General features: G+C 60.1%; 1 protein-coding gene across 1 annotated transcript; it reads left to right on the top strand.

The window, feature by feature from the left end:
* The first annotated feature begins 9,841 nt into the window (after positions 1-9,841).
* On the top strand, positions 9,842-18,906 carry KLHL33 (kelch like family member 33). Its single transcript, XM_041739129.1, is given in 5 exon segments — positions 9,842-10,620; positions 10,622-10,944; positions 14,881-15,805; positions 16,049-16,216; positions 16,299-18,906. Coding segments are annotated over 5 exon segments (2,487 nt in total). The 5' UTR covers positions 9,842-10,102; the 3' UTR covers positions 16,852-18,906.
* Positions 18,907-19,236: the final 330 nt, after the last annotated feature.

Genomic DNA, 19,236 nt, shown 5'->3' on the forward strand with positions numbered 1-19,236 from the left:
GTAACTGGCTCGTGTGAACGAGGAGTGATCTGGAGTCGGCACCGGCTAAACTCTTGTTGATGGGCCGTGTGGACAGGGAGAAAGGAGGGCCAGAGCAGGGCCGCAGCTGCATGCACAGGGGTGTGGCTGGGGAGCTCAGGGGGGAGGACCAGAGCAGGGATGCGGCTGGGGAGCTCAGTGGGGAGGGCCAGAGCAGGGGTGCAGCTAGGGAGCTCACTGGGGAGGGCCAGAGCAGGGGTGCGTCTGGGGAGCTCAGTGGGGAGGGCCAGAGCAGGGGTGCAGCTGGGGAGCTCGGGGGAGGGCCAGAGCAGGGGTGCGGCTGGGGACCTCAGGGGGAGGGCCATAGCAGGGGTGTGGCTGGGGAACTCAGGGGGGAGGGCCAGAGCAGGGGTGTAGCTGAGGAGCTCAGGGAGGAGGGGCAGAGTAGGGGTGTGGCTGGGGAGCTCAGTGGGGAGGGCAAGAGCAGGGGTGTGGCTGGGGAGCTCAGGGGGGAGGGCCAGAGCAGGGGTGTGGCTGGGCAGCTCAGTGGGGAGGGCCAGAGCAGGGGTGTGGCTGGGGAGCTCAGGGGGTAGGGCCAGAGCAGGGGTGCGGCTGGGGAGCTCAGGGGGGAGTGCCAGAGCAGGGGTGTAGCTGGGCAGCTCAGTGGGGAGGGGCAGAGTAGGGGTGCGGCTGGGGAGCTCAGTGGGGAGGGCCAGAGCAGGGGTGCGGCTGGGGAGCTCAGGGGGGAGGGCCAGAGCAGGGGTGCGGCTATGGAGCTCGGCCTGAGGCTCTGTCCTCTGAGAACTGTAACCGTGGTGCCCTAACCCGTGGCCAGGCGTGCCTCACTCTGGGCTGTCCGCTTGTGTTGCTCACGGCGCTGCGTTGCTGTAGGAGCCCAGAACTCCCGCGGGGCAGCCTGAGCCAGCTCGCAGGCTACTGGCTTGTGCCTCCAGCAGGACTGTGCTCCCAGCACCCACACGCAGGCCTGCAGGGTCCCCCGAGCCCCCGGCTGCTGGCTCGCGGGTCCTCCTGCCCTTTACCTCGCCTGTCTGTTACAAGTCCCCAGTGACCGCGTTCCCTCCTAGCGCTGCGCTCCAGTGACCCTCTCCACCCCTTCTTCCTCCTGGAATCCTGTGCAACCTGGAGCTACAAGCTGGCGATCAGTAAAGTCATCTCTCTCCTCCACGTCTTGTCTTTTTCTTTTTCAAATTTATTTAAGATTTTATTTATTTGACAGGTAGAGACCGACCGGGCGAGTGGCAGAGGGAGAGGCAGGCTCCCCGCAGGGCTGGGAGACCCCCGGGATCACATGCGGGGACGGAGTGAAGGCACACAGCCGCTCTACTGCCTGAGCCCCCGCCCCGCCCTGCTGCGAGCCTGGGCCCCAGGACTGCGCTGCTCCCACGGCCTCTGCTGGGGCTGCTGTCTTGCCCCCGTCCCCGCCCCCGCCGTACCGCTGGCCCTGGGTGGTGGCTGTCCACCCCACCCCCCCAGCTGAGTTCAGTCTGGGCCCACACCTCCTGACCACACAGCTTAGGGACCCGGGTCCTAAGGGTCTCTGAGGTCAAGGGCCACCATCCCTGCCTGTCAGGTCTCCATCCTAGGACCCGCGGGGGTCCCTGTCCTCTGCGCTCTGGTCTCGGCTCGTGCCCCTCCCTGGACCTCGGCCTGCACCCTGACGGCGGCACTTGTGCCCTCGGTCCTGGTCTAGACCGCGGCTCCTCCGTATCCCCATGTCCGACATCCGCTGTCTTTCCAGCTCTCCCCTTACTGCGCTGGATCCAGCAGCTTGTCTCTTGGTTGGGCCCTCCAGTCTGTGGGCCTCCCCTCCGCTGGCCTCATCGCCTGCGTGTCTTCATTTGACTCCAGCTGAATCCCAGTCCTGAGCCTTCACAGCGGGCACCTCGCCTCCGCTGCCCCCTGCTCTGGTCCTGCCCCGAGTCTCCCCGGGCTCAATTCCTGGGGCCGCACCGCTGGAGGGGCTATGCGCCAGGCCCCGCCTCATGCTTAAATCCATCATCCTCAGCTGGTCCCTAGCCCTCTCACTCTCCCTCTTCTCTTTTATTTATTATTTATTTATTTATTTATTTTATTTATTTATTTATTTATGATAGTCACACACACACACACACAGAGACAGAGAGAGAGAGGCAGAGACACAGGCAGAGGGAGAAGCAGGCTCCATGCTCCAGGAGCCCGACGTGGGATTCGATACCGGGTCTCCAGGATCGCGTCCTGGGCCAAAGGCAGGCGCCAAACCACTGCGCCACCCAGGGATCCCTCTCCCTCTTCTCAATACTTGTTTTATACCTTCTGGCCCCTCAAATCTCCTGTATCTGCTCCGATCCTCACGCTTCCTTCAGCTCCTATTTTGGTGAGAAAATAGAAGCAGCCAGAGCACAGACGGGCCCTCCCCGCGACATCTAACCACCTTCCAGTACTTGCTGCCCTCGGCTGCCCTAGCAGCATCCTGGTACTACCTCCGGCTACCCGGCTACCCGCTCAGCTGGGCTCCATCTGGCTCCGCAGAGGACGGCTGTTGTCACATCTGGGAGGCAGGCGGGGCTGCTGGGAGGGGCTGGGGAGGCCCCAAAGGGCCCTGCAGGGTAGAGAATAGCTCCCCGCACAGAATTCCCTAGGCCCTGACGGCAGTGGTGTCAAGGTTGAGAGACCGCTATCAACACCCTGTCCTGGGCGCCTGCGTGGCTAAGCAGCCAAACGTCAGCCTTCCGCTCAGGTCCTGATTCCAGGGTCCTGGGATGGAGTCCCGCCTTGGGCCCCCTGCCCTGCAGGGAGCCTGCCTCTCCCTCTGCCTGGGTCTCTGCCTCTCTCTCTGTTTCTCATGAATAAATAAATAAAATCTTAAAAAAAAAAAAACCTGTCCATACTCCCGTCCAACAACTTCTATGGTCAATCCCATCCCTGCAGGTGTCCTTCAGGACACCTCTGAACAGTTTTCTCTCCTTTTCTGAAGAGTCACCATTTCCCTTTCTTTCCTAGATCTTCCTCTCAGCACATGGATACACCATCATCGTCCTCATCTTACAGACGTGGGCTCCTCGTGGCTTTCAGTGGCTTCCTGTTTTTCTGCTCCACTTTACTTTAAAAGCTTTTTAAAGTAAAGTAAAGCTCCACTCCACTTTTAACAAGACATTTTAGACATTTTCAAACTGTCCTTTCCAATTCTCTGCCCCGGCTCCCTGCTAAGGCCGCTCTCCGCACCGTCCCCAGGGGCTTGACACAGCTGCCCCACGGCGCTCCCCGCGCACCCCACACAGCCAGTCCATGGCGTCTCACGCTCCCTCCTGAGACATTTTCTTTACCTGGCTCTAGACCATGCTCTCTGTTTCGCCTCTTACTTTACCGACCACTCTTTCTTCGTCTGGTTTGCTGTTATCTCCTCATTTTCCCCAAACTAGGGTTTGGTCCTTGGACCACTCCTCTATTTACACACATACATTCAGTGATTTTATCCACTTTCATACATTAAAACCATTTCTAAATAATAAATAAATAAATAAGTAAATAAATAAATAAAATAATAAATATAAAAACCATTTCAAGGTGGATGACTCCCAATTTTTTAGCTCTAACCTAGACTTCTGCTCTGAACATCTAGCTGTCGATGGGCATCTCAACCTGGGTGCCTAATAGACGTCTCAAACTTAACACACACAAAACAACCTTGTTTCTCCCCTTCCTCCGGCGGTAGACCTCCCTATGTCAGTCAGTGAATGACAACCCCGTCCCAGTTGCTCGCGTCAAAAGCGCCCTGGTGTCTCGGACACCTCTTCTCCTCTCCGCCAGGTCATCAAGTCGCACGGACCTTGTCTTCACGTATATCCCAGATCCCATTTCTTCTTTCTTGCAGTGCTGCCCCCCTGGACGTAGCCAGGAGCCTCCCCGGGGTTACCGCAGGAGCTGCTGTGTCCTCTCCTACGAGCCTCCACTCAGAGGCAGCTCCCAGCACAGCAGCCGAGGGAACCATGTTCCCGGAGAAGCCGGACGCTGTCACCCTGTTGCTCAAGACCCTCCCTGTCTTCCTGTTCCGAGTGAAAGCGAGAGCGGGAGGCCTGGAGACCCTCCGTGACCCTCTCCGCCTGCCCCACTTACTGCTTCGATCTCACTGCCTGCCTCTCACCTTGTCGGCTCTGCTCCAGCAGCAGTGGCCTGTTTCTCCCCAATCGCTGACTGTGCACCGACCCCTCCAGGTCCTCACACTGGGTGCTCCTGCCTGCGAAGCTCATCCGTCAGCTGGAGCTTGCTCCTCAGCCTCGTAATCTTTAAGTCTTTGTTCAACTTGTTTTCTTTTTTCGGGGAGGCTTTCCTGACAACCCTACTTAGAATTGCACTCTTCCAGCACTTTCTAGCCCCCTTCCCGGTTTTATTTCTCTTCATAGCACTTACCACTGTGTAATCCCATAGTTCTGTGCTCATGGCTTGACTCCTTCCTTTAGAATACAAACTCCATGAGGCCAAGGGATTTTCATCATGTTCTATTCATTGCCGTATAACCTCCCTAAATTCTCCTGCTTAGAATAGGGTGGACACTCGGCATTTGCCAAATGAATAAATAAATTGATGCAGGGGTAAACCAAAGAGACAACCAAAGGCTATAAAGTAAGACTTGGGTCAAAAGATAAAAAGAATTGGGATTTTTTTTTTAAAGATTAATGTATTTATTTATGATAGAGAAAGAGAGAGAGAGAGGCAGAGACACAGGAGGAGGGAGAAGCAGGCTCCATGCAGGGAGCACGATGCGGGACTCGATCCCCAAACTCCAGGATCGTGCCCTGGGCCAAAGGCAGGTGCCAAACCTCTGAGCCACCCAGGGATCTCCTAAAAGAATTGGGATTATGTGCACTTGGGAAAAGAGGAGCTTTCTGGTGACTTACTAAGTAGAAAGTGCTGATTAACACTTTTTTTCAGTGACGAAGGATAGACCCATAAATAGGTTGAAGATTCACTAAGACCTGGATGTTTACAATCAGAAATTTTGGGATGAGGGATCCCTGGGTGGCGCAGCGGTTTGGTGCCTGCCTTTGGCCCAGGGCGCGATCCTGGAGACCGGGGATCGAATCCCACGTTGGGCTCCCGGTGCATGGAGCCTGCTTCTCCCTCTGCCTAGGTCTCTGCCTCTCTCTCTCTCTCTCTGTGTGTGTGTGACTATCATAAATAAATAAAAATTAAAAAAAAAAAAGCATAGAGCTTTTAAAAAATCCCAGTTATTAAAAAAAAAAGAAATTTTGGGATGGAAGATAGAGTGTTTGGGATTCAAATAGAAAGATGAATTCCTCTCCTTGAATATATTTGAGAGCAAGAATGAGCTCGTCTAGGTCTGGGAAATTAGTTTTATAAATAGGAATCAAGCATGTTATCAGGTATTAGCCTCAGGCATTTGTAAGTTTTTTTTTTTTAAGATTTTACTTATTTATTCATGAGAGACACACACAGAGAAAGAGAGAGAGAGAGAGGCAGAGACGCAGGCAGAGGGAGAAGCAGGCTCCATGCAGGGAGCCCGACGCGGGACTCGATCCTGGGACCCCAGGATCATGCCCTGGGCCGAAGGCAGCCGCTCAACCACTGAGCCACCCGGGCTGCCCTATTTGTAAGTTTTTTTTTTTTAAATTTTTATTTATTTATGGTAGTCACAGAGAGACAGAGAGAGAGGCAGAGACATAGGCAGAGGGAGAAACAGGCTCCATGCACCGGGAGCCCGACGTAGGATTCGATCCCGGGTCTCCAGGATCGTGCCCTGGGCCAAAGGCAAGCGCCAAACCACTGCGCCACCCAGGGATCCCTATTTGTAAGTTTTTATTCATATTGTGGGATGGAATGGGTCTTGGAGGGAGAACCTTCTTTAGCACCATAGACCCAGCTGGTACCTTAGTGGGACACTAACTTCTTTAGGCAGCTTTGGGCTCTTGGTGGAGGCTTCTCAAGATAGCCTCACAGTTTGTAAAACCAAAAGACTAAAATCATGGCTCCTTGGTTCCTAAATCGTGGCCCTCTCCTCTGTCGGTCTCTCCCGAGTGTCTTATTGGCGGCGCGGGGTCAGTGTGTCCTGCTGACGTGCATGAACGATGGTGGCGGGGGATTGAGGCCCCGGACAGCGTCCAGCAGCGTCTTGTCCAGGGCCCTGGGGCTGGCTGGCTGCAGGCCTGGAGGCGGGCTCCTGTTACAGAGGGCACTGTGGGGCAGGGAGCCTGCTCCTCGGCCTTGCCCAGGGCTAGCTCTGCCCCTGGGATCTCTGTTCTGTGGCTTGGGATTTCCCCAGACGTAGGAGGGTGGCATCCCGGGGCTATTGCCATAGGACTTGATGAAGGTACGTGCCGCTCGAACACATGGGTAGGGAGAATGAGCGGAGGACAGGTGGGCGCCGCGGTCATTCCTACTAGGACAATCTCCCCTCCTGCTGGCTCCTTCCCGCGCCCTGCGTTTGACCCCCTGTGAGCCACCCCAGGCTGCCCAGTTCTGGACTTTTTTGGGGCGTCAGCCTCCCGCTGTGGGATGGCAAACAGGAGGCAGATGGGAGAGAGAGACCCTTCCCAAGCTTTGCCTTGTGTTGAGGCAGACTTTGAATTTTGCTACGGGAGCTTGGACTCTTCAACCCCAGGCAACCCCAGGCATCACCTCTCTAAAGTGCCATCTAGCTCCTGGCTGCTGACACGGAGCCCTCCGGTACTCCTCCGCCTCCAGAAACCTTGCTCGTAGGATGGCCCTAGACTCCCCCTACTTCTTCTCCTTTTTCCACCAAGGCTCTTGGTGAGATACCAACTACTGGGAAGACTTGAGGGGTTGAACCAAAGCAGGAAAAAGGGCAGAAGACAGAATGGCACTGAGACATCAGGGCCGGGGGCAGACCCCACGCTCCTGGCCCATGGAGAAGGGCGGTCAGAGGCAGAAATCAATGCATCGCAGAAGCGCTGCATCCTGTCATATTTTCAACTAGCTTTCCTCGAAGTCGCGGACATATTAAATTCTCTCCTGTCTTTGAAGGTTTTACTCCACCCACGTGAATCCCCTTAAGTCACTACTGGTTTTTGAGCAATGGGCTGGGTAAGGTTTGCCTCTTCTCCTTTCACCACCTGTACCTGTTTCAGCCCTCAGAGGCAGAAGCCAGGGCTCCGGGGCATTCTCACAGAAGGGCTGGAATGGGGCCCCGGCCACCTCAGCCGTTGAGTGTCTGCCTTCGGGTCGGTCGTGACCCAGGGGTCCCGGGATAGAGTCCCGTGTCGGGCTCCCCGCAGGGAGCCTGTGTCTCCCTCTGCCTGGGTCCCTGCCTCTCTCTGCGTCTCTCAGGAATAAATAAATAACAATAATAACAAAAGGCTGGAGCGGAGGGCTTTACCCGGTGGCGGGGACGCCCAGGTGAAGTGTGCGCACGCGATGGCTGTAGAGGGTCCTGGACACATAAGCAGCGTTGCTAGGGGGAGAGAAGGGGGCAGGTGACGACAGCATTCCCTGCCTGGGCACGGTTCTCACCGCAAGGTCCCCCAGGATCTGGTCCCCGTAGGTACCCCAGTAGCTGAGGAGGGGAGATGGAAAACATGCCAGAGACTGCCCTCTGGACACCCCACCATGGGACTGTATTTCCCCAGAAGCTGCTATATGTAAAAGAACAGAAAAAAACCCCAAAGAAGCAAGTGGTCTTGGGCTGCTGGTGGCCAAATGGGAGGATTGGGAAGATGACCTGGGCCGGGAGAGCCGTGTGTGTGTCTCTCTCTCTCACACACACACACACACACATACACACACACACACAGAGTGAGGGCAGGGGAGGAAGGACTCCTCCTTCTCCTCACTCCCCCCTCCCACCCTCTAAGTTCCCTTTCCCATCAGCCTCTCCCCACAGAGGAGTCTAGCCAAACGGGCGTCCTTTTCCTCTGGCCTCAAACTGCAAAGTGTCCCTTCCCCTGCCAGGGGGGTGACCTCCAGACGGTGAGTATCTGGAAGAGGAAATGGCATCCCTGCCGCTGGTCCCGCCTGGGGCTGTGTCCCTGGAAGAGCCGGTACATGGAGCAGTTCCAGCAAAGCTGTTTAGTGTCGGGCTGAGTCCCCGAGAACCCGCTGTGCCAGCGAGACACACGCACGGGCGCACATGGGCGTGCACACGGCAGCTGGGCCCTGCAGATCTGCGCACTGTCGCCGCCGTGCCCCCTCGGCTGCCTGGCCCTGCCTGCGGCCTCGCCCCACGCCAGCTGGTGGGAAGCGCAGGAGGACGGGGTGGATGAGCCGTGCGCCCCCCCGACTCCCGACCGGCTCCACTAGGCGGCTGCGCCCCTGGCCCCGCAGGGCCCACACCAGGCGGCGGCCATCGGGACGTTCCCCGCTGATGCGATGCCAACGTGGGGGGCGCGAGCGGAGCCACGAGCATCGTGGGCAGCAGCGGGGCAGGAAGATCTCCGCGAGGCCGCCTTGTGACGGAGCAGGAGCGTCGCTGCGGTGACAGTGACAGGGATGCGGGTGGAGCCCCAGCTCCCGACCCAGGCGGGCAGGGAGGGGGCACCGGCTGCTGGGGTGGGGAGGTTCAGCGCGGCTCGCACCCAGGTCCTTAGGGAGCAGAGTGCCGGTCCCGGCCCGTCGGCCTGTCAGGGCCACCTCTGCAGCCGGACCAATCCCTTTAGGGGCCGGGACCCACCCAAGCAGCCCCGCCTGTCCTGCTGGGGGGGGGCGGGGGTTGCATCACTGCCCCTTCCCTGGTTCTTCCCCGGGAAGACATCCAGAACCGCAGCGGAAAACACCCTGATGCAGGGGCCCCGCCTCGAGGTGAGAAAGAGGAGTTATGGGGCAGAGGGAGCGCCGTCCCCTCCCGCCTCCGTGACCCTGCTCGCCGGCCCCGCAGGACTTTGGTCCTGGCGGCAGCGGAGATCACCCCAGGCCACCCTGTCCGGTCCTCCCCCCAGAGCCCGTGGGGTGGTGAGACGGCTGCAGACCGTGGGTTTGGGCCTCGCTTTCGCCCTTTCTCACGCGGACCCCCCTCGGGACAGCGAGAAAGCCTCAGTCCGGGGGTGGTGGATCGCAGGTGGCCTGCAGCCCCGGCTCCTCCCCTCCGGCCCGAGGACCAGCCTGTGCACAGGACACCGGCGGGCGGCCAGGGCCTGGGACTGACCCCAAACCCTCCCTCCCCTCTTCTGGCCCCTGCACAGCCCAGGCTCCCCCCTCCTCCCGGTCACTCACCCGGCCTGTCCCTCCTTGGCTTTGGAATTGGCCGCTCAGCAGGACGGCCCTACAGGTGAAAGGGGGGAGGAGGGCATCTGGGGACGAGGCTGGGGGATTGGGTGTCAGAGATTGGGCACTCGGAGCCCAGCCCCCGAGCCCGCCAGCACCTGCTATAATTAGTCGGGTGGGGCCGCTGACCCGGTGAGGGGCAAGTTCTCTCTGCCACCCAGTCCAAGCTGAGAAGGTTCCACTGCGAGTCAGGGGAGCGCCGGTGTCTCGGGAGGGTGGCGATCAGGTACGATGGTGTCAAGTCAGGCGGGACACGGGGCTGGTGCTGGATCTGCACATGTGCTTCCTGCATGCTTTGCTGCCCTTGGTGAATCCCAGAGTTGGGCGTAGGGCCAGGCTGTCGGGGCCTGGGGACGGGTTGGGGGGAGAGCATGGGTGCCAGGGCCTGGGTGCTGGGGCCGGGGGTGGGGGCTGAGCCTGGGTGCTGGGGCCTGGGGCCAGGGATGGTGGCTGAGCCTGGGTGCTTTGGCCTGGGGCCAGGGGTGTGGGGGCAGAGCCCAGGTGCTGGGGCCTGGGGGTGGGGTAGGGGCTGAGCCTGGGTGTCGGGGCCTGGGTGCCAGGGCCTGAGGACTGGGTGGGGGCTGAGTGTGGGTGCTGGGGTCTGGGTGCTGGGGCCTGGGGATGGGATGGGGAGTAGGGACTGGTGCTGGGGCCTGGGTGTTGGGGATGGGGGTGGGAGCAGAGCCTGGAGGCTGAGCCTGGGTGCTGGGGCCTGGGGATGGGGTGGGGGTGAGCCTGGATGCTGAGGCCTGGATGCTGACCCTGGTGTGGGGGCCTGGGGACCGGCTGGGGGGAAGCACGGGGAGGGGCTGCAGTCAGCACTCCAGGGCCCCTTGGGGCCCAGCTCTGAGCCCCTCCTTTCTCCCCTCGAGGTCGCCAACAGTCTGGGACCATGAGCGCCCTGGAGCCCGCACTGCTGGCCTCCGCCCCGGGGGTCGGTGTTCCCGGCGGGGGACAGCACCTGGGCCTCCCTGGGCTCGAGCAGAGACCCCCCTCCCGGCCTCCTTCCTCCGCGGAGGTCAGCAGGGCGCCCCCGGTTGTCCTGGCCCCCGGGAAGTTTCAGTGTCAGGAGGTGCAGGAGGAGGAGGAGCAGGAGCAGAAGGAGGAGGAGGAGCAGGAGCAGAAGGAGGAGCAGGAGCAGAAGGAGGAGCAGGAGGACGAGGAGGACGAGGAGGACGAGGAGGACGAGGAGGACGAGGAGGACGAGGAGGACGAGGAGGACGAGGAGGAGCAGGCGCTGCACAGCGAGGAGCACCCGGGCCTGTTCTTCGCGGCGGCGCGGCGGCTGCGGGAGCAGGGGCAGCTGCTGGACGAGCGCGTGCGCGTGGGCGGCCGCGCCTACGGGCTGCACCGCGTGGTCCTGGCGGCTGTGAGCGGCGTGTTCCGCGCGAGGCTGCGGGGCGGGGGCCCTGGGGTCCACGCTTGGCCTGGACGTGGCCCCCGCCGCCTGGGAGGCAGTGTTGGCCTTCGCCTACGAGGGCCGCCTGGGCCCTGCCCCGGGGCGCGACGTGCTGGCGGCGGCCGAGGCCCTGCGCGCGCCTCGGGTCAGGGCGGCCGCCTGGCGCAGGTGCAGTTGCGAGGCGGGCGGCGCCGGGCCGGAGGCGGAGGGGCCCGGGACGGAGGCGCCCAGTGCGGAGGCCGAGCTGCGGGAGACGCTGCGGAGCATCGAGCTGCTGTACCGGGAGGGCGCCGGCTGCGACCTGGAGCTGCAGGCGGGCGGCTGCCGGCTGCGGGGTGAGCGAGGGCCGGGGGGGGGGGCGACCCCTTAGCCCGCTGGCTGCTGCAGGGGACACAGAGGGACCGGGACCGCGAGCAGGGCCCAACCCGGGGCCCAACCCAGGGCCTCCCCCGCCCCGGCCTCTCCTGTTGAGGACGCAGGGCAGCCCGAGGAATAGGGTGCAAAAACTCCGTGTGTCCTGACTCCAGGCGTGGTAGACACAAGGCCCGCAGCTAACCCACAGGCTCGCTTTGGCCTCCTACAATCCTGGGGCCACCAGGCCGCGGCACCTGAACTTAACTGCAAGCATCACCGGGAGCGCTAAGGAGGGTGCACTCAGTGGCAGATTATGCAGGTGCTGCTGACATTCCCTGAGGTCGTGGGGTCCAGGCACTTGTAGGCACATTGCCTCTTTTTGTGCTCCCTGCAAACTAGCGAGGCAGCTACCGTTATCCCAGGCGCAGGGCAAGAGGGTTAAACTCAGAGATGTGACCCGGCGACCACCGGACACAAGCCAATGTTGGCTAGCTGGGTCTGCACCCGCCCAGGGGGCCATGCGCTCCCTCCCATGCCACCAAACTAAAGAGACACAGGATCCAACAAATGCCAGTTGGGATGCAGGCACATAAAAGTGTTAGATTAAAAGGTGTCGATTAGGAGATTCTCCAGTTCAGCTCTTAGACTTTACTCATGAAGAAATGAGACTCCAAGACACGTCCAGAGGCCCACAGCGACTGCCCGTTAGAATGAGCGGAGTCCAAAGTACTTCTGGGACTCCCAGGGGAAAAAGCATCCTGCTTAGCTTGCACGGCTTTAACAAAAGGACCGTAGACTGGGCGGTTGGACACCACAAATGTAGTTTTTACAGCTCCGGAGCCTGGAAGTCGAAGATCAGGGTGCCCGTAGGGTCCTGGTTGGCAGAGGGCCACCTCCTCACTGTATCCTCACCTGGTGCAGGGAGAGGTTACCTCACTCTTGTCCCTCTTATATGGCAGTAATCCTATTCATGAGGGTTCCGCCCCCACAGCTAATTACCTCCCAAAGGTCCCACCTACAAATATCACCACCCTGGGGACTAGGGCTTCAACATACTGAAGTCGGTTGATTATTTAGGAACTGAAGTGGCTTACCTGCTTGGAAGAAGGCAGATTTTCTCAGGCAACATATATTTGAAAGCTGTCACTGATGCTCACTACTTGGGAAGCACCGAGGTGCTCCCTACCTGGTGCTCAAAAAGACAATGGAAAGCCACATCAACATCACCTGTCCCTGCGGGGAGGCCAACCTGCCACAGGTGGTCTGCGTGGCTGGAGCTCCTAAGCTTCCCTGGGAGTTCAGCTGTGCTCCCTGCCCAGAGGACTTCCAGCAGCATTACCCCACTACCTTTTTTTTTAAAATTTAAATTATTATGAAGCACCTCCAACACATGGCAAATTAAGAAAATACTACCGTAAACACTCAAACATCCTGCTTGCTCCCAGACTTAACAATTAACACTCTTATGATATTTGTTTCATCTCTTTATCACTGAGGTTTAAAGTAAGTCTGTGACATTTTGCTCATAAATACTTGGGTTTGTGTCTCTTTAAAAGAGGACATTGCCACAATACTCATGTCTCACAAGATGAACAATAATTCCTTAGTTTCACCTAGTCCAGGTTGAAATTTTCCCACTTGTCCAAAAAATCTTTCCATTTGCCTACAGCTGCTTCACTCAACCCAGGAGCCGATTGAGGACTCTGTGCTCACATACACATCTCTGAGGCTGCCTTTACTCTTGTACAATTCTGTGTGTCCTTTTTTTTTATGGCTTAAGTGAACAAACAAGATTAGTTATAGAATGCTCCATTTTCTAGATTTGTGTATGTTTTCTGTCATGGTTTTAACTTTTTCCTTTAGCTTCTCAATTTCTTTCATTTTTTTGTATATTTTTTTATTGGAGCTTGATTTGCCAACATATAGCATAAACCCAGTGCTCATCCCATCAAGTGCCCCCCTCAGTGCCCGTCACCCAGTCACCCCCCGCCTCCCTCCCCTTCCACTACCCCTTGTTCGTTTCCCAGAGTTAGGAGTCTCTCATGTTCTGTCTTTCTGATTTTTCCCACTTATTTTCTCTCCTTTCCCCTATAATCCCTTTCACTATTTCTTATATTTCCCAAATGAATGAGACCATATAATGTTTGACCTTCTCCGACAGACTTATTTCACTCAGCATCATACCCTCCAGTTCCATCCACGTCGAAGCAAATGGTGGGTATTTGTCATTTCTAATGGCTGAGGAATATCCCACTGTACACATAGACCACAGCTTCTCTATCCATCATCTGTCGATGGACACCGAGGCTCCTCCCACAGTGTGGCTATTGTGGACGATGCTGCTGTAAACATCGGGGTGCAGGTGTCCCAGCATTTCACTGCATCTGTATCTTTGGGGAAAGCCCCAGCAGTGCAATTGCTGGGTCGTAGGGTTAGCTTCTCAATTTCTTATAAATTTGACTTTAGAGCTAAAGTTTCTTTTCTTTTTTTTTTTAAAGATTTTTAATTTTTTTTTGTTCATGAAAGGCACACACAAAGAGGCAGAGACACAGGCAGAAGGAGAAGCAGGCTCCCGGTGGGGAGCCCGATGTGGGACTCGATTCCAGGACCCCAGGATCACACCCTGAGCCGAAGGCAGATGCTCAACCACTGAGCCCCCCCAGATGTCTCTAGAGCTAAAGTTTCAATTAGATTCAGGTTAAATATTTTGGTAAGAGTAGTCCATGCTTGATGCCAAACATCTCAAATTGAGTTACGTTAGGAAGCACGTGAGTTTAGTTATAGCATTTGCCAATAGGGTAGTTTCAGCGTCACGAGGGCCATGCAGACAGGAAGGGAACTGATACCCAAGTATACCCTGCATTCTGACGTTGGTGACAGGAGGCAGTGAAGATCCGCTCAGAGTGTCACCGTATGGGCTAGAAAATAAATCCCTTCCTTTCTCTAGGACTCAGTTTCCTTCTCTTAAAACGGGCAATTGAACCGGATGGTTTCAAAGGTTTCTAGTTTAAAATGTCGTGATTCCGTGAACTGTACTGAGATGAGGAGGGGGTGTGAGCAGAACCCTGCACACGGGACATCTGAAGCAGGAGATGGCAGTGGGTGAGATGAGGTCACAGGCATTCCTGAGCGTGGCACCATTTTCTAAGAAAAATTGGACCAACAGGGTAGCGGATGCCAGTGGCTCTTACGATGGGAAAGTAAAGCGCTTTCTTTAGTACAGGATAGAAACCCGAGCCAGTTGCACATTGCTCTTTGCAATTGGGTCCATCACCCCCTAATGAATCGCATGTCTGTAACCTGCATTGTCACAGGCCCGGTGGCGGTACCCTGTGCTCACCAGCGCTTGCCTGGGGCTCTGCGGGGCCTCCCGGGGTGGGAGCAGAGCCCGGGCCGGCCACCCTGGCTTCTCCCCGCGGTGCCCCTTCCCCTGGACTTCTCCAACCTGCGGTGCACCGGGCGGGTGGGGGGGGCGGGTCCGCCCCTGCAGTGCCCCCCTTCCCCCTGCGGTGCCCCTCCCCCTCCTCTCTCCCCCTGCAGTGTCGCTTCCCCCTCTTCCCCCTGCGGCGCCCCTCCCCCTCCCCCTGCGGTTCCCCTCCCCCTCCCCTCTCCCCCCTGCGGTGCCCCTCCCCCTCCCCTCTCCCCCCTGCGGTGCCCCTCCGCCTCCTCTCTCCCCCACGCAGTGCTCCTTCCCCTCCCCCGTCAGTGCCCCTCCCCCTCCTTTCTCCCCCTGCGGTGCCCCTCCCCCTCCTCTCTCTCCCGCAGTGCCCCTCCCTGTCCTCTCCCCCCCGCGGTGCCCCCCTCCCCTCTCCCCCCCGCAGTGCCCCTCCTCTCCCCCCCTGCGGGTCCCCGGGTGGGGTGCGGGGTGCGGTCCGCCCGGCCCCCGCAGCCCCGCTCACCGCGCCCTCCCCCCGCAGTGCACCGGGCGGCCCTGGCGTGCGGCAGCGAGTTCTTCGGCGCGATGCTGCTGAGCGGCATGCGGGAGTCCCGGGGCGCCGCGGTGCGGCTGCGCAGCATGTCGGCACGGGACCTGCAGCTGCTCGTGTCCTTCGCCTACTCGGGCGCCGTGCGGGCGCGGTGGCGGCGGCTCCTGGGGGCGGCGCGGGCCGCGGCGCGGTACCAGAGCGCGGCGTGCCTGGCGCTGTGCGAGCGCGCCCTGGGCCGCGGCCTGAGCCCCGCGCGCTGCCTGGCCCTGCTGCCCGCCGCGGAGGCCGCGGGGCTGGAGGCGCTCGGCCGCCGGGCGCGGCTCTACCTGCTGGGCCACCTGCCGGCCGCCGCCCGCAGCCCCGCCTTCGCGTCGCTGCCGCTCGCGCTGCTGGCCGAGCTCCTGCGCAACGACGCGCTGCACCTGCGGGAGGAGCTGGAGGCCTTCGCGGCGGCGCGGCGCTGGCTGGCGGCCCACCCCGAGGCGGCCGAGGTCGAGGCGCGGGCCCTGCTGCGCGGCGTGCGCTTCGGCCGCATGTCCACGCGCGAGCTGCGGCGGGTGCGCGCGGCCGGGCTGCCCCCCCCGCTGCCGCCCGACCTGCTGGCGCGCCTGCTGGAGGAGGCGGCGGCGGCCCCCGCTCGCGGCCGGCGGAGGGAGCCCGACGGCGCGCTCGTGCTGCCGGGCGGGGACGGGCTGTCGGCGGACCTGGCGGCGGGGCGGCCGGCGCGCGGCGTGTGCTGGGCGCGGGCCTTCTGCTGCGGCACCGGCCGGGTGCGCACCGTGGAGTGGGGCCGCCTGCCCGCGCTGCCCGGGGCGCGCTTCCGCCACGGGGCCGCCAGCCCGCAGGGCCGCGTGCTCTACGTGTGCGGCGGCCAGGACTTCTACGGCCCCGCCAACACGCTGGCGTCCACGCTCAGGTACGGCCTGGGCGCGGGGGTGGTGGCGGGGATGCTCTCGGCCACCTGTCCCGTGCTCTGATTCCCTGCAGGTGGGACTCCGGGGAGGGCAGAGGGGGGATGCGGCCCGGCCACCTTTCCTCCTCCCTTCCCCCCCCCCCCCACCTTTCTTGTGCCCTGATCCCCTGCAGGTGGGACCCCGGGGTGGGGGTGGGGCGGAGGGAGGCGGGGCCTGGCGGTCCTCCCGAGCTCTGCTCCCTGCAGGTGGGACCCCTGCCGAGGCTGCTGGGAGGAGATGGCGCCTCTGGCCCAGGCCCGGAGCCTGTTCCCGCTGGTGGCGCTGGGTGGGCTGCTGTATGCGCTCGGTGGCAGGAGCGGGGACGTGGCTCTCAGCTCCGTGGAGGCCTACGACCCTGGGCGCGATGCGTGGAGGTGAGGGGGCTGCCCCTGTCGGTGGGGTCGGGGAGGCCGGGAGCTGCGGAGGCCTGGGCCTGAGCCTCTCTCTCTCCCCCAGGCCCGCGCCCGCCCTGCCAGCACCGTGCTTTGCCCACGCGGCCGCAGAGTCCGAGGGCCGCCTGTACCTGAGCGGGGGCTGCGACGGGGCAGGCGGGTACCTGGCCTCCCTGCTGCTCTACGACCCCAAACAGGAGAAGCCGGGGCCACCGCTGAGCCCCATGGGCGAAGCCCGGGCTGGCCACGTCATGGCTGCTCTGCAGGGCCGGTTGTATGTGGCCGGCGGCCTCGGGGACACAGGGGATCTGCTGAGCTTGGAAGCCTATGACCCGCGGACTGACAGCTGGGCTCGCCTGGCCCCTCTGCCCTCCCCGCACGTGGGGGCCGCAGGGGCCGCTCTGCAGGGGGAGCTGCTGGTGCTGGGGGGCTACAGCCACCGGACCTACGCACTGTCGCACCTGGTCCACGCCTACTGCCCCGGCCTGGACCGCTGGCTCTGCCTGGGAACCCTGCCAAGGCCCCGGGCCGAGATGCCCGCCTGCGTCCTGGAGCTGCCCGCCGTGCAGCACGCCGACTTGCTCCCCTCCCAGCAGCAGAGCAAACCTGCAGGGTGAGCGGGCAGCAGTGGTGGGTGGCGGGGAGGAAGGGAGCAGAAACAGAGAAGCACGGAGATTGTGGGGGGACGAGGACAAGCTGTGTCGTCAGAGCACAGGGTCGTATGATCTGCTTTTGCGCATATGATCTCCGCTGAGCAAGAGGTGGCCCAGGATTCCTGGAAAAGGCTGTTGCCGACGGGGAGGCAGCTGGATGCCAGGATGCGGAGAGGAGGCCCGGAGCGGCCCTACCAGGTGTCGGGACCCTGACACGGCTGGCGGGCAAGCGCATCGGGTTCAGAGACAGGAAGCTCTGGGCGTCGGCGTGCAGGGGCCACAAGGGGACCGTCCCAACAACCGCGCCTCTGACCGAAGGACCAAGATGAAAAATGTGGGAAGGCCAAGGAGTTTGAGTTTGAGGACACGAGGACCAGACATTTCATGCTCTTCGCTTTTTCAGGACCTGCCCTCCAATCAATCCATGGGACACCCAAGCCCCCTTGGCGATTGTCCTTCTCGGGTGACTCGCAGGCCCATGCCAGCGCCTCCTCAGCCCCCACACCGCAGGCTGCTCCGAAGAGCCTCTGACTTTCTTTTTTTTTCTTTTCTTATTTACTCATGGGAGACCTGGGCAGAGGGAGAGGCAGGCTCCCCGTGGGGGACCCCGGGGTCACGCCCTGAGCCCAAGGCAGGTGCTCCCCACTGAGCCCCCCAGGCGCCCCCTTTTGGTCTTCGATCTGAGGCACAAGTCCTTGTCCGGGGCGCTGCCAGGGCCAGGAGGAGGGGTGCTGTGCGTGGGGATGATGATGAGGCGCGGGCGGGGCAGAGAGGTGCCCGCAGTGGGACTGTGGTAGCTGAGGTTGGGGGGTGTGGAAGGAGCCAGAAGCCTGACAGGCCTCTCCTTCCTCTGGGCGGGGGGCGGGGCGTTTGGGGATCGGGAGCAGCGACCCGAGGGGCTAGTTGAGAGGAGGAGGCCGAGAGAGAAAGCAAGAGAGAAAGGGAGAGGCCAAGAGGACTCCGGAGGGGCTTCCTGCTTCCTTTCCCTTTCCTCTAGAGTTTTTAAGATCCATTTCCCTTTTTTTTTTGGGCCAGGCAAAGTTCAGTCAGATGCTTTCTTTCTCCTTTCCTCCACCCTGCTCTTCCTTCCTTTTCTTTTTCTTTTTTCTTTCTCTTCTCCTTTCTCTGTCACGGTGATCGGTCACCTCCCAGGTGCCAGGCACTAAGTGAGGCAGGAAGGACACCGACCGGGGGGGCTTGAGCAGCGGGTGGGCTTGCGGTGGCCTTGGAGTGGGGACACCCAGCTGGTCCTCCCTGTACCTCGCTCCTCGCTCGTAGAGCTGTGGCAGCCCAGATGATGGAGGAGGGACCCCTGCCAGGCCTCTGCTAGGGAGGTCGTCGCCGGATGGCTGTAGTTTGAGTTGGATTTTGAAGACTCCTTGGAAAGTCACAAGTCAGAGAAGAGAAGCAAGTGAGACATGCAGTGCCCTGTGTCTCTAGCAGAAGGGAGGTCAAGTGTTCCAGAGGGTTCTTCAGGGCCTTCTGCTGTTGTTGCCGGCCCACCCTCGTCTCTGGAGCTTTTCTGAAGATGGCAGCTTTCACCTAGTTGTATCTTCTCTCGATTCACAATTCCCCTCGGTCCTTCCTGCCAGACCCCTGAGCAAGCAGCCGAGGGCAGAGAAGGGTCAGTTATGTGTATAGGTCACTTTTCTATTATCACGGTTTATTAGGGTTCTCATGCTCCTGAGGGTGAGATAGAGGAGCCTCTCTTGGATCTTTCTTCATCCTGGCCTGAGGTGCTTGGCAGGCTTTGGTTTCTGTCTTCTTTTCTTTTTTTGAGATTTCATTAGTAAGTTCTTTTTTACCCATCTCTCTGTTTTGGAGCCTAGATGAGCACGAGGAGGGATAAGTGGGATATACGTGAGGAAAGGAAAGACAGAGTGAAGAAGCCAGAGAAGGAAATTGAGGGTCCCGAGAACCTATGAGGCTTGGGTCTTCAGGATAAACTTCTGTGAATGTGCTCTTTGTGGTTTGTAGGCCAAGACCAGCCTAAATAAAGGTTTCATCGTTGTTGAATGATTCTTGCCTGAGTTTCTCTATTTTAAAAAGCACGTGCAAGTGCCTGTAGTTCGGTCCTAACTCCACCACCCTACTGACCACCCCCCCCATCGTCACTAGGACGAACTTCTCACCAAGTAACCTGAGCCCCGCCCCCCCTTTCGTCACTAGGACAGACTTCTCACCAAGTAACCCGAGGCCATCCTCATTCTCCATCTTTCTGCAGGATTGATTGGCTTGGCTTGAAAACTGGGCCCTTACCCTAAATATTTCTCCCCTGGCTCCGGAGAGGACACTCTTCTGAGCCTTCTCTTATTTCTCCAAAGAGGTGGCAGACGGGACGCCCGGCTG

This window comes from Vulpes lagopus, chromosome 23, assembly GCF_018345385.1.
Source record: "Vulpes lagopus strain Blue_001 chromosome 23, ASM1834538v1, whole genome shotgun sequence".
NCBI lineage: Eukaryota > Metazoa > Chordata > Mammalia > Carnivora > Canidae > Vulpes > Vulpes lagopus.